The sequence below is a fragment of the Tachysurus fulvidraco genome, chromosome 14 (genome assembly GCF_022655615.1).
Source record: "Tachysurus fulvidraco isolate hzauxx_2018 chromosome 14, HZAU_PFXX_2.0, whole genome shotgun sequence".
Classification (NCBI taxonomy): domain Eukaryota; kingdom Metazoa; phylum Chordata; class Actinopteri; order Siluriformes; family Bagridae; genus Tachysurus; species Tachysurus fulvidraco.
The window spans coordinates 12,146,716-12,159,420 of record NC_062531.1 but is presented as its reverse complement, the minus strand read 5'-3'; the positions used below and the strand labels follow the sequence as shown (position 1 = coordinate 12,159,420).

The window sequence follows — 12,705 nt, the reverse complement described above, 5'->3', positions numbered from 1 at the left end:
TGCAAAGTTGTTGCCATTTCAGTGCTTATAACTTTAATATTGTGTAACAGATATTTGTAATTGATTCTACACACACTACAACAGCCAAAATAATTTGTCAAATGCAAGGGTAATAAGGGCCTTAATCCATCTGGTGGAATATAAAGGCAAGGTGGAGATGAACATGAGCCCACAGGCCCCAAAGGGACCCAGGATAAAACAAAAAAAACCTTTCAGATGAATGAAAAGCCTGCATTATGTAGCTCCAAAGTGAATACTAAATCACCACTACATGTTCTCCAACTGTAGGTTTATTTAAGCAATTTTCTGCAATGATAAATAGCATAAAATCATGTTACAATCTGTCAAACCACTATTTGTGCATGGGATAAAGGTAACAGTCTCAGGGTAAAGTCAAGGTTTGCATAAATTATCCAGACAAAATGAACACCACCCAGCTCGTTTCATATTTTAGCTTATCTTCCTTTACCAAAGTAACTGTATCGACCTCAAGCACATTCCGATTATTAACTTCAGAACAGCCAGGGAAACACACATATATTAATATTTAATTGTAACTAAATATTTCCTTTTACCAAAGTCACACCAGGACGAAAATAACAACCAAATAAGGACAAACATAAAACCAAATACCAATATATATATATGTGTGTGTGTGTGTGTGTGTAACAGTTCATTTAACCCAAAAAAGATCAATTATTTAAATTAAATCACAAACATTAACCTTATATTCCATGAACCAGTTTATGATGCATTAGTTACATTCCTCAGATTAGTCAAAGCACAAGCTACCTTTTGCCCTGAGTTATAAGAGATGTAGAAAGCAGTCTGTTACATGCCCATTAATCATATGCAACAGGAGGGGGACATACCGCCAAGGAAGCGATTTCATTTAATCCACAGTGTGTCAGGAGTGTATATGAGGCTGCATGGAACCACAACTGGTATACATCATGTGGGGATGTGTAGCTTAGTTAAGGCTAATAATCAGGAGGTTGTGAGTTCAAATCCCACATCCCCCAAGCTACAATTGCTGGGCCCCAGAGTAAGACCCTCAGTTGTATAAAATGTAGATCACTCTGAATTAGGGTGTCTGCCAAATGCTGTAAATGTACATCAGTAGTAATATCAGAGCAAACGATAATCAGAAAACCTTTTCAAACATTCGAAACAGGAGTAAAAGTCGTGTGCATCATGCATCCTCACACAGTTTAAAAAAAAAAAAAAAAAAACCCACAAAAATCAAATCACATCAGGTTCAGGATTTCTCCTTTTAAAGCAAGCAGCAGAGATGCATTATTTTGAGAATTTAGTACTGTTCAGCATTATTGATTCAAAGGTTTTGACATCTCTTTACTTTCAACTTAGCGCTTTAATGGACTCGGGGTATTTTAGGTCAGATGTCAGTTTTGGTAATGAGTCTGTGCTTCCTGTTCAGAACCAGTGTCAGGTGGTGGTTACATCTCTCCACCATTTGTGCTTCCTCCAGCTCCCTTGGATTTGGAAAGAAAGTAAAAATATGTAAATATTGCAACATGTTAAAAAAATTCTTCTTCTTTTTTCTTTTTTTTATGCTTACCATTTTGTCCTCCAGGTTTTTAAATGTTGGTGAATTCCTAAGAAATGTCGGAAGAAACAAGTGCAAAATCTTTTTGTTCAGTTTAAACATGCATGAAACACAGCATAAAGGGAAACGATGCTTATACTCAATAATGATATATTGATACATAAATACAAATGTAGTGATGCGCACAGAACAATCATAAGGGAAAGTACAGGAAACCACTGAACACTTCAGTGAGACAGAGGATACACAACCCTACTTTCCAGTGACACGGAACATGTGGAATGTTTAGAGGAATTGTTGTAGGAGAGAGAGGATCAGGAAGTCTGATGTACCTGGTAATTTACCTCATAGTGGGCATACTTAGGGAGTGGCGCATGGAGTAGCTGCTACTTCAGACAGCAGTGAGGACACAGAAGCAGAAGCATTAGAGCAAGCAGAGAGCCAAGCGAAAGCAAAGGACATGAGAGCATGCAGTGTACAACACACTACAGAGCAAAACTCTGTTACAGCAGATAAGATCCAAACATTGTGTTGAAATCTGGTGTTGAAAGAAGTTGAGAGTGCTTTTAAAGAATGGAATAAGATATTAGTTAACATTCAGTATTATACAACAGTGCTGCTAAACTGAAAAATGTTGATTCCTTTTCTGGAACAAATTAACCAAAATGTCATATCAATGATAGAGAGCTGGAGCCTTCAATAATTAGTCATTTGTGTAAAAAATTTTAAAGGAGTCTCCAGTGTCTGCATTTTATATCGGTCTGAGCTTCGGGGTGGTTACACATCACAGCACCCAGTCAATGATTATTTTCCCTTTTAACACTACAGAACATCGCATTCTGTTTTTTACTAGAGTGACGATATAGTCTAATGCAACAGGGCTGTTGGAAAAGAGCAGCACCTGCAGTGCTAAATGTTTCTGTGTGGAAAGTTAGAGTAAAAAAGGAGCTAGTACTGTAGGTTAGTAAATTCTTACCCTGATGGAGGCGTGTAAGTCAAAGCCCTGAGCATCCCAATGCAGCATTGAAGGAAGAAATACGATCATGGACAAAGGACTCATTCAAAAAAAATAATAAAAGTAAGACTAAAGCAGGCACTTTACTGCTGGAGCAGGAAAAAAGGTGCCTGTGACCTTATATATCAGTGCTTGATGAGGTGAGTTTCCTCATCATAAGCTACAAATTTTAGGTTTTTAATGTAGCCAGGATAAAGGTATTAGGTCTGAAATACTTCAGAGAAAATCATGCATTGTAAATGCTGTAATAATGGTTAATCTGTGACTCTTTATATCATCAGCCCCAAAGATTTACATAAGTTTGTGAAAATACAGGGTTTCGCATGTGAGCTAACACAAGAACAAACATTTGTTGAAAGTTAAACCTGATCAGTGCATGAATACGGTTTAGTCTTACACAAGGATCATTAAAAATTAAGCTCATCTTAAACTGTAGAGAGAATACTCAATGTGATACATGATCTACTGCTTTGTGCTGTGATTCTTCAGATAAACCCTAACATGCCAGATTAGTGATTACGAGGCATCAGTGAGGCTTGAAAAAGAAAAAAGAAAAAAAAAGAGAAATATTAACCTCATTTCTCCCAGTTTGATTCTTAGAGTTGAACTCAGTGATGAGAAAGCAGATGATGTCATCATTCCAGCCTGGGACAGAGTCTCCTGAGTTTTCTTATATCTGTAGAAAGAGATGAAGAGACATTTATCAGTCAGGGACATTGCTCCAGATCCGTTGTGCTGGTTATGGCACAACCAGACAATTACACAGAGCTATTTGATGATGGCACAGTTAGTTTTAATTAAAGGTTCAGGAATGTGACATTGGTTTGTTCACAGACACAAACAGGCAAACAATGGACAAGAGCATATAGGTTGCACACACAGTAGGAGACACAAGTACCCTTAATAACATAAAAAATATCACACTCCTAAACAAGACCTATATAGTGTACAGATCTATATTTATATCCACGTCATAGTGCAAGTTGTGTTTTGTACAAAAAGACACATACGCTTTTTTAACCACATACGCATGTTGATTAACATGGTTTACACACAGGATTATGGAATCTTGTCTCACTGTTGCATTTTGTGTGGTGAAAGGTTTACTTTTTTCTTTTTTTTACTTTAAAAGGTATTTATAAAAAGCTGAAGCAAAATGATTACATCCTGTACTCTGACAGACAAACAGAATGAATTTAATATCCTATTTCTTTCAAAGTATTATTATTATTATTATTATTATTATTATTATTAAATATTTATTATTATTAAATATATATATCAGCTCAGTTTGAGGGGTCATGCAATATTTGGGCCTTGTTTCAACATGAACAATTGAATGCATGTTCTGAAATGATTGTCTATGGTATTAAATGAACGTTAGGTTTATGTTTTGTTTTTTTTAAACAATTCACAAAGAAACCCATAATTAACACAGACACATTGGGTGCATCACAATCAGCTCATGAATCAGTCTATTGTGAACACGTGTTGGGGAACTGGTAGGAACCCTGCCTCAATACACAACGGTGCACTGATACGGTGACATTCAAATTTTTACATTTAAAACACCCAAACATCTAAAATATTTAAGTTATACAAATTTGTAAGCTTAATCACATGCATTTCTGTCATGGTGCTTCAATCAGGATTTTCTAAAATCATAAAACACTTAAAAAAAGTCATCAGGCTCAAACAAACTACTTAGAACATCAAATAAGCTTTTGAGAGCTACAACAACTATAATTAAATATAATAAAAGATGAAGTTGGCAGAGTGTTCACCTAGCTTTTTTTTTTTTTAACTGTCAGGCATCGGAAACTATGACACCGCATCCAGTAAGGGAACATAATGAGAACTTATGCTCCCTGGGATTTTGTGGTGCAGTGTGGGATTTTTTTTTTTTTAAGGGCTTGAACATTTCAGTGCACTGTAAGGATTGTGCATTTGATGCAGCCATCAAACTTTGATGCAAGCAACTACCTGATCAGTACCCTGACTACTGAACTAGAGAGCAGATTGAGACACAACCAGTAGTTCTGTCCTCTGTCCTTATCTGCTATAATCAGAGTCACTGAGCCAGTGTAAGCTCTTAAATCCATCAGGTGATGTTCCTTCTAAACACAACTGATTCGTGCAAAAACTTGACCTATTAAACCGCAAACCACTCTTCTGTCTTCCTTCACTTTAACCGTCCAGTCATCCATGATGATTTTGCACACTTCAATGTAAAGTAAGGAGACTAAGTATCACTGGGTGCCAAACTTTCTACTGATGATGCCCTCAAACATGGAAGCAGCTGCAAGCCTTCGCTGAGTCATACACGGAAAATAACTTTACTACCAAGACACTTTTCTTTCCTATTCTAATTTACATTAATGTTCATTATACTGTCTATTATTAGTTGAATTATGTATTATCTTTATTCTAAGCTGACATTAACATGTACCTCAGACTATGATAGAGAAAAATACCAGCTGTCTGTGTTCAAATTGTAAGTATTTTTAATATGATTTATCACCAAGGTTAAATCTTGCTCTGTTTGGAGATGTGACCTTCTCTAACCGTGCAGTCTGTCCTCACCTATCTGACACAGACGTTTGGGAAAACAGGTAGACACACAAACACTGCTGGCCTGAGGGTTCTCTTTATGAGAAGTGCTTCTCTTTATGAGATTAGCTTGAGGTTAGATGCATCAACCCCTTGACAGTTTTATAACAGTCATATCTATACACTGCAGGGTGCAATATTAATTTTGTCATGAACAGAATGACAATTACATTAGCTAAATTAACTCAACCTGGCTCCATTTCATTAGCATGCAACAGAAACACAATCACCACTGAAAACGTATAAATATTGAAAATAATTTTTACCTGATATAATTTTGCCCTGTTAATCTCCATCTCTGCCCCATAGAGCACTTTGAGTATTTTTCAAAGAAATGTTAAACAATGACACTCCTGGTAGTTATAAAACCTCATACTTATCTCTACTGTATGTACTGTAGATCTGTATGTACTGTAGAACAAGTTTTTTTCCCCACAACCCAATATCCCACATCAGACCTCATGCACACTATTCAGCATCTGTCTATCTACAGATATGACCTCCAACGCAGGTAATAGACTTCTATTCTCTCTTCATGCTGAGGTGTGTGCATCATCAGACTTGTTTGACACTGTTAGAGCTCCTAACAGAATACCTACTCCTAATTTAGCTGTTCTGATTTCTTATGTGTTTTTGTTGACTGCAGTTCTTCCTAGTGGAGCGATACAGCTGATTGGGACATGACTAGCAATCCCATGAGCAGAATTTCCCTATGCTTTGGACTGAAGTGTGGGCCAGAAGATTCAGGGTTGACAATGTGGTTATACCCAGGGTTATATCACCCAATTGACTGACCTTGCAGTGTTGTCACATCCTGAATGAGCGAACCCTGACGCGCCCAGTACGTGCCCTGCTGGAATGACAATTGGCTACTAGATGCTTGGCGTAACAGTTTATCCAGCATGAAGACACTGGGAGCTCCCTAAAACACTGGGCCACTAGATGGATGTCATCACCAAGTGTGCTCTGAGATCTGCAGTGAAAACATCACTGCTCCCAGCAGCGAAGACATGCCCATCATTTCTGAAAACCTTTTCCAGGGTTCCTAAGGTGTGTTGGTTCCTCGTGACATGGTGGCATACGTTATCCAGGTGGCTATCACTTCACTTCAGCCTGGGGGATTAGGATGCGTGAAACGCATAACAAGTTCCATATGAAGCAGGGAACTTCACAAGAAGGTCCCAGCAAAAAGAAGGTTAACTATATAACCATATGAAATACATAGATAGGCATGCATCCCTTTCTGATATAAATGGTAACATCAAGCATGTGCAATACACTCAAATGTAACCAGGTGATTCACAATGAAGCATTCATACAGTATATAACAAGGATTTAGGACTAAAAAAATATATAACTTTTTTCAATAAGCTCATTTTGTCTTTCCTCAATTGCTCATAAAAGGTAACGTGAATGAAGTCCTAATTGTTACAAAGGATGGAGAAAGTTATAACCCCCCCCCCTATTTTTTTTTGCATAAAAGTAAAAAACAAGCATTTATTAAGTTCATTATGTTAATCATTATTTCACATGACAAATCAATTAAAGTAAAACAGATGAATCACTCACGCTTCAGAACGACTAATGTCTTCCAGAGTAGCAGATGCTGTAAGATAACTACATACACACCCAAGCATGCACACACACACACACACACACAAAGGCAGAAGGACAGAAAGAGAGAAGCAGAGAGATTTCCACTTTGCTGTTACAATGTCAGACATTTTTAAATATATGCAGGTTATTGCTAATTGGCTGAAGATTGTAACATTTTATGTTTTTCTTTGAAAATAGTATTAACTGTGCAATAATATTTAGAAAAAGCCAGACGTCAAAATACCGTGACACAATTTTCAACACTTGAAAAGACAAAAGGGTACAAAGGGATTGTAAAGTATGCATAGTTATTTAGATAGCTAATTGAGTTAGCAAATGAATGTCCATAATAAATAAAGCTGACTTCTAAAACAGGTTTGGCTGCTTTCTCTAAGCCTCTGGGTCCCATGAATAGTTTTTGTTTGACCTGTGCTCTTTTGTAGAAAATGTGTTTAATTTATAGTGATTACATGCTGACAAAATTAGTCAGTATCAGTAATTCAGAAAGAAAGCTTCTCTTCTAATTGCATTTTATTCTCTGAAGCGAAACAGAAATGCTGAACCATCAACAGGTGTTGATCTGAAACAGTCTAGTATGTTCCATTTACAGAGTAAAGCAAGAGCACAGGTTTTTGTTCGCCACCAAAAGACGTCTAACTGCTGTTATTTTAGTCATTTTAACAATATATTAAAAGGCATATAGGTTTGCAGTAACTTAGAACAGACAGATCACTAGCCCTTGCACTCAGCACCAGCAGATTATCATTCTGGTCTATTTGTTTATTCACAGGTGTTTCACTACCACGTTAACAGTCACTGCTATTTTTTTCTTCTCTCATCCAACAACCAGAAACTCTCTGTTCTCTCCTGATGGTCAAATGCTGTGTCTAGTTACATTTAAATGTAGTGGAACATCCACAAGACTATTTAGTTCCTGTTATCACTTAGATTATACAAATTATAATCTCTCATTTTCTCTCAGTATCGTCTTGATATTAAAAAGCCCTCATTTATGAAAACCATTTTGTAAAGGAAGATGCAAATTAACATATCTTCACTGAAAACTTCACAATATCAATTTGACATATTTAATTCATCAATACCGCCTGACTTAACAGACTTGAGAATGCAACAGTGTGGTATAAACATGTTTAACACAGGTTTATCTCCTCGATGCTGTAAAAAAAAAAAAAAACAGACGCTACTTGTTTTCAATTCCAGCACCTGCTGCAGTACACAGATCAGTCAAGCATGATATGAGTGATTTTACAATTATTTTTTAATATGCAGATTAATTATCATGCATGGAGGACTTGGATGAATTTCAGAATCAGCAGCAACACTGGCCCAACATCATGCTGAGGGTAAAAATACAATTTTGAGGCCACAGGATGAATGGACTAGGTAATCACAGCACTGCTGATATTCAGTATAACCAAAATATTGCTTGTGAGATAAAACTTTTATACCACAGATGAAGAAATTAATAATAATTGTGACATTTTGGGCACAACGTGGCTAAATGTTCTCTTTATTTTATCTCCAAAGTATCCACACTCACTTTATTGCACACCAGCTAGCACATTAGCTAGCTTACATTTCCATTAAAGGTGCAAGCAATAAAATCTCCTTCCTTTTTCATCCTCACATAATAAGCTTTCATATTTTAAGTCAAAACATATTCCTGAACTCTAATAAAACTCTAATAGAACTAGTGGACTGCAACTGAAAGTGCAATGACTGGCTCCATAGGACTATCCCTTCCCTGAGAAACCACTATTGTTTTGCTTAGGTTATCTTAATACATTTAACTAACTTGCCATAATATATAATAAAGTATGCTACATTACATTAGCTACTACTCATTAGCTAGGTAAGATAGGTTTCAGAGTAACACTGGATCATACTTGTCCAATAGTCTGGTCAATAGATTTATTATTTGTTCATCACCTGTCTGATAAAACCTTAAAATTCATTATTCATTATTGTATTATTATTTGCTTTTATTTAAAAAAAAAAGGATTAATTCAGTTAAGAAGTAGCTTCGGTACTGCAGGAAATAATGCTAGCCAAAGTTTCAAAAACTACCCCATTTGACGCAAATCCTTCTGGTAAAGGGAAATTTGGAAACAGAAGGCAAACAGAAAGGTAAACAAGATGAACAAAGCACTACAAACCCAGAACGACAGGAGAAGACAGAGAAAGGATGTGAGGGAGAAAACTCACATGTTAGAGGATGTAATTCTTTGATTCAAATCCCCAAGAGTCTGGGAGCTTTTCATGTAACTAGAAGTAGAAATGAGTGAAAAACTGGTGAAGAAAAGTATATTCAGACAAATCACTGTGATGGAAAAAGAGATGAGCAAAGAAAGAGGAAAGACAGTTCACCACCAAAGCTCTACAACCAGCTAAACAGCAGTAAAGCTTGAATGGAGGTACTCACGCATTAGAAGACTGGACATTGTGCCAGCCTTTGGTAAGGTTGGTTTTTATCTCAATCAGAGGGCTTATACCCAATCTTCTCCTCAGTTCTGCAGCATGCCTCTCTTTGGATGAAAGGACATGTCTCAGAGTCTGAATTTCATCCTCCACCTGCCAAAACGAGATGCCAATAAAGTCTGTTTAGCTTGAAAGCAAAAATTCACTGGGAGATTAACAACAGAATATTGTAATGGTTTGGAAATATATTCATTTCCAAACCATTACTTAAATTTACATATTTTTCCAGAACTAAATTATTCTTAATGCCCTTTCTATGTCTTATATCTGCTCAAGAATCCTTCCAGCTAGTACATACTTTTCAGTTTATTAAATGGAAAGGTATTATTAGTAGATAATCAGTAACTGCAATAAAGTACAGATCAGCCGTGACATGGGGAACATGATTAGGGGCATACAGTACTGAGCTCCAGTTCCAGTTCTGCAGCTCACCTTACTGAGCTCCAGTTCCAGTTCTGCAGCTTCTTCCTCCGTCAGACCTGGTGGCAATGTTCTTTCACTTGCTCCACCCTCAGTGAAGGTATCTCCAGACAAAACAAACCAGAAACTCAGGTTAGAGCTCATATTCTGAACTACTGCCCGGTCGGCTAAGACATACTGCGCAAAACAGATTTGTGGTCAAGATTATCTTGCAGGAAAATAGTGCAAATATACAATAGTTTGAACATGGAAATTAAAATGGACATTTAGTAAAAAGTAGAATTATGTAAACACAAAAGGAGGATCACTTATTAAGCTAGGTAGCTAAACAGCCGACAAACTATTCGTTTCTAAACAAAAAGATGGGTAACTAATATCTTCGAAAGCCTGTTTGCCAAAATTGCAGCAGTGACCTAAATCAAACCTTAGTCATTTACACACAGACACACACAGATCGACAGACACACACAGCTACACTGTAACACTGAGAGACAGAGATACACACAGCTACTGAGAAACAGAGATACACACACTGCTACACTGTAACACAGACTCACAGCTACACTGTAACACTGAGAGACACACACACAGCTACACTGTAACACAGAGACAGACACACAGCTACACTGTAACAGAGAGACAGACACACAGCTACACTGTAACAGAGAGACAGACACAGACACACAGCTACACTGTAACAGAGAGACAGACACAGACACACAGCTACACTGTAACAGAGAGACAGACACACAGCTACACTGTAACAGAGAGACAGACACAGACACACAGCTACACTGTAACAGAGAGACAGACACACAGCTACACTGTAACACTGAGAGACACACACACAGCTACACTAACACAGAGACTGAGACACACACACACACACACAGAGAGAGAGATAAACTGTAACACTAAGAGACTGAGACACACACACACAGCTACACTAACACTGAAACACACACCAAGACACACAGCTACGCTGTAACACTGAGAGACTAACACACACACAGCTACACTAACACAGACAGACAGACACACAGCTACGCTGTAACAATGAGACACACACACACACACACACACACACACAAACACACACACACACACACACACACACACACTCACACACACTGAGACAGATCTCAGCTAGTCGACAAGCCGTAAGATCGCAGATACAAACACCTGTTCTTCAGTTCTGTATATAGTTAATGTCTTAGAAATCCTCCTACCTCTGGCCCCAGCGTCCATCTGGCTTAGAAAATGCTGTGTAAATAATATACGCGTTACAAAACGTTCGGTAGTTTTTATATGAGGACCTCAGCTAGTAAGCGCAATGTTGACGCGAAGATTCACACTTCCGGTACACAGCGGTGACGTAGCAGGGGAAAAAACCTCTCTCTCTCTCTCTCTCTCTCTCTCTCTCTCTCTCTCTCTCTCTCTCTCTCTCTCTCTCTCTCTCCCAGGCTGACATAATTACAAATGTCAATAATGCTATATGTGTACACCAAAACTTACCTCTGCCCTTATGCTCAGATACAAAAGGAAAATATTTTAATTTAATATTTTAATATTTTCCTTATCTTTCGATTTATCTATTTATTTATTTATTTGTTTGTTTGTTTGTTTGTTTGTTTGTTTTTAAAGCTGAATTATTTTTTTGTTTAAAAATGTCCTTGTGGGAATCAGCCAGATAACAAAAGGTCTATACTAGATTTTCATAATCTTTCATATTATTACATTACTATTTACACATACTGTTTACACAGAACACCTAATATTTGTACTATGTATACCTCAATACCTCAATTGCACATTTCATACTTGCACATCTGTACATACATACATATTGTCTAAATGTTTACTGTTTACTTCAACTGCACATTTCACAATTGCACATGTGTACATACAAATTGTATATATTGTATACCTAAATTGCACATTTCTCACACTTGCAAATTTGTACATACAAATTGTCTATATTTGCATATGTATATTTCATATGTATATTTAACAAATTCCTCGCATGTGAAAACATTCCTGGCAATAAAGCTGATTCTGATTCTGATTCTGATTTATAGCAGCTTATTATATGCATGTAAAATGTAATTTTAGTGGGAATTCTAACCTTTTAAGTCTCTTTATTTGCCCGAATACGCCTGAGATAGGCACAGGCTCCCCGTGACCCGAGAAGTTCGGATAAGCGGTAGAAAATGAATGAATGAATGAATGAATGAATGAATGAATAAGCATATTCCACTCACACCCATTCTAAAGTGTGCTTTCTTTTTATAGTAATAATTTAATAAAATAAAACAGAATATATGTGCATGTTGCTGGCTACAAACTATTCATACTTGAAGTACAGACACTCAGTTTAAAGCATTCAACAAAAGGTCTGTACAACTGGGAAAAGTTTTTCTGAAATTTTAAACAACCTTAAATTACAGTTTAATATCACAGAGCAAAACATGTGCAGTATGATTTAATGTATGGGCACCGCCACTAGGGGGTGCTGCATGCTGCAGTTAAACTTAACCTGCAGCTTTATCTGGAAAAGCTTTATCAGCTTTATCGAATTTATTTCTGGCAATTTCGATACGGTAGACCCACATTTCAACCACACTGTGAATGTTATTTTTTTAGCTGTGCATCATTAAGACACCTGGAAGTAGAAATAAACGGAATTTAAAAAATTAAGTAAAAGGAGCGTTCCCTGACCGGGAATCGAACCCGGGCCGCGGCGGTGAGAGCGCCGAATCCTAACCACTAGACCACCAGGGAGCTGATCAGCAGCTTTTATGCTAGTCTTATATGTCAATGTTAGTATTATAAAATTATTATATTATGGCGAAAATAATATGAATACACATTGTCATAGGGTTTATATTTTTGTGTAGGCTACTGTGAAGAAGAAAAATTGTATTTGTGTGTGTTTGTATTTTTCGTTGCTATATATTGTCCATGCTGCATGCCAGTATAAATCAAGTTGTGTTCAGCA

The 12,705-nt window shown here is 37.0% G+C and overlaps 1 protein-coding gene and 1 non-coding gene across 16 annotated transcripts; both read right to left on the bottom strand.

The window, feature by feature from the left end:
- Positions 1-272: 272 nt before the first annotated feature.
- Positions 273-11,097, bottom strand: tpd52l2a (tpd52 like 2a). Of its 15 annotated transcripts, none has more exons than XM_027166770.2 (10): positions 10,937-11,097; positions 9,720-9,811; positions 9,232-9,380; positions 9,015-9,074; positions 6,762-6,809; positions 3,157-3,258; positions 2,544-2,570; positions 1,900-1,956; positions 1,580-1,616; positions 273-1,493 (listed from the first exon to the last, which is right to left on the bottom strand). In XM_027166770.2, exons 1-8 carry the CDS (start codon positions 10,953-10,955, stop codon positions 1,908-1,910), a joined length of 546 nt encoding a protein of 181 aa, XP_027022571.1. In that variant the 5' UTR covers positions 10,956-11,097; the 3' UTR covers positions 273-1,493; positions 1,580-1,616; positions 1,900-1,907. The 15 variants fall into 15 exon arrangements, with proteins under 15 accessions (XP_027022571.1, XP_047678928.1, XP_027022574.1 ...); XM_047822972.1 differs by having other exon boundaries at positions 1,912-1,956; XM_027166773.2 differs by having other exon boundaries at positions 1,900-1,953.
- Positions 11,098-12,416: 1,319 nt separating this feature from the next.
- On the bottom strand, positions 12,417-12,488 carry trnae-cuc. Its single transcript has one exon. It is a non-coding gene; the product is annotated as a tRNA-Glu (tRNA).
- Between the last annotated feature and the right edge of the window lie 217 nt (positions 12,489-12,705).

Bases quoted from the DNA above. Each gene is read 5' to 3' on its own strand.
- tpd52l2a (XM_047822972.1), bottom strand. The intron at 9,075-9,231 runs GTGAGTACCTCC...TTCTACTTCTAG, and splicing joins AATGTCCAGTCTTCTAATGC to TTACATGAAAAGCTCCCAGA. The intron at 1,494-1,579 runs GTAAGCATAAAA...TCCAAATCCAAG, and splicing joins AAAACCTGGAGGACAAAATG to GGAGCTGGAGGAAGCACAAA.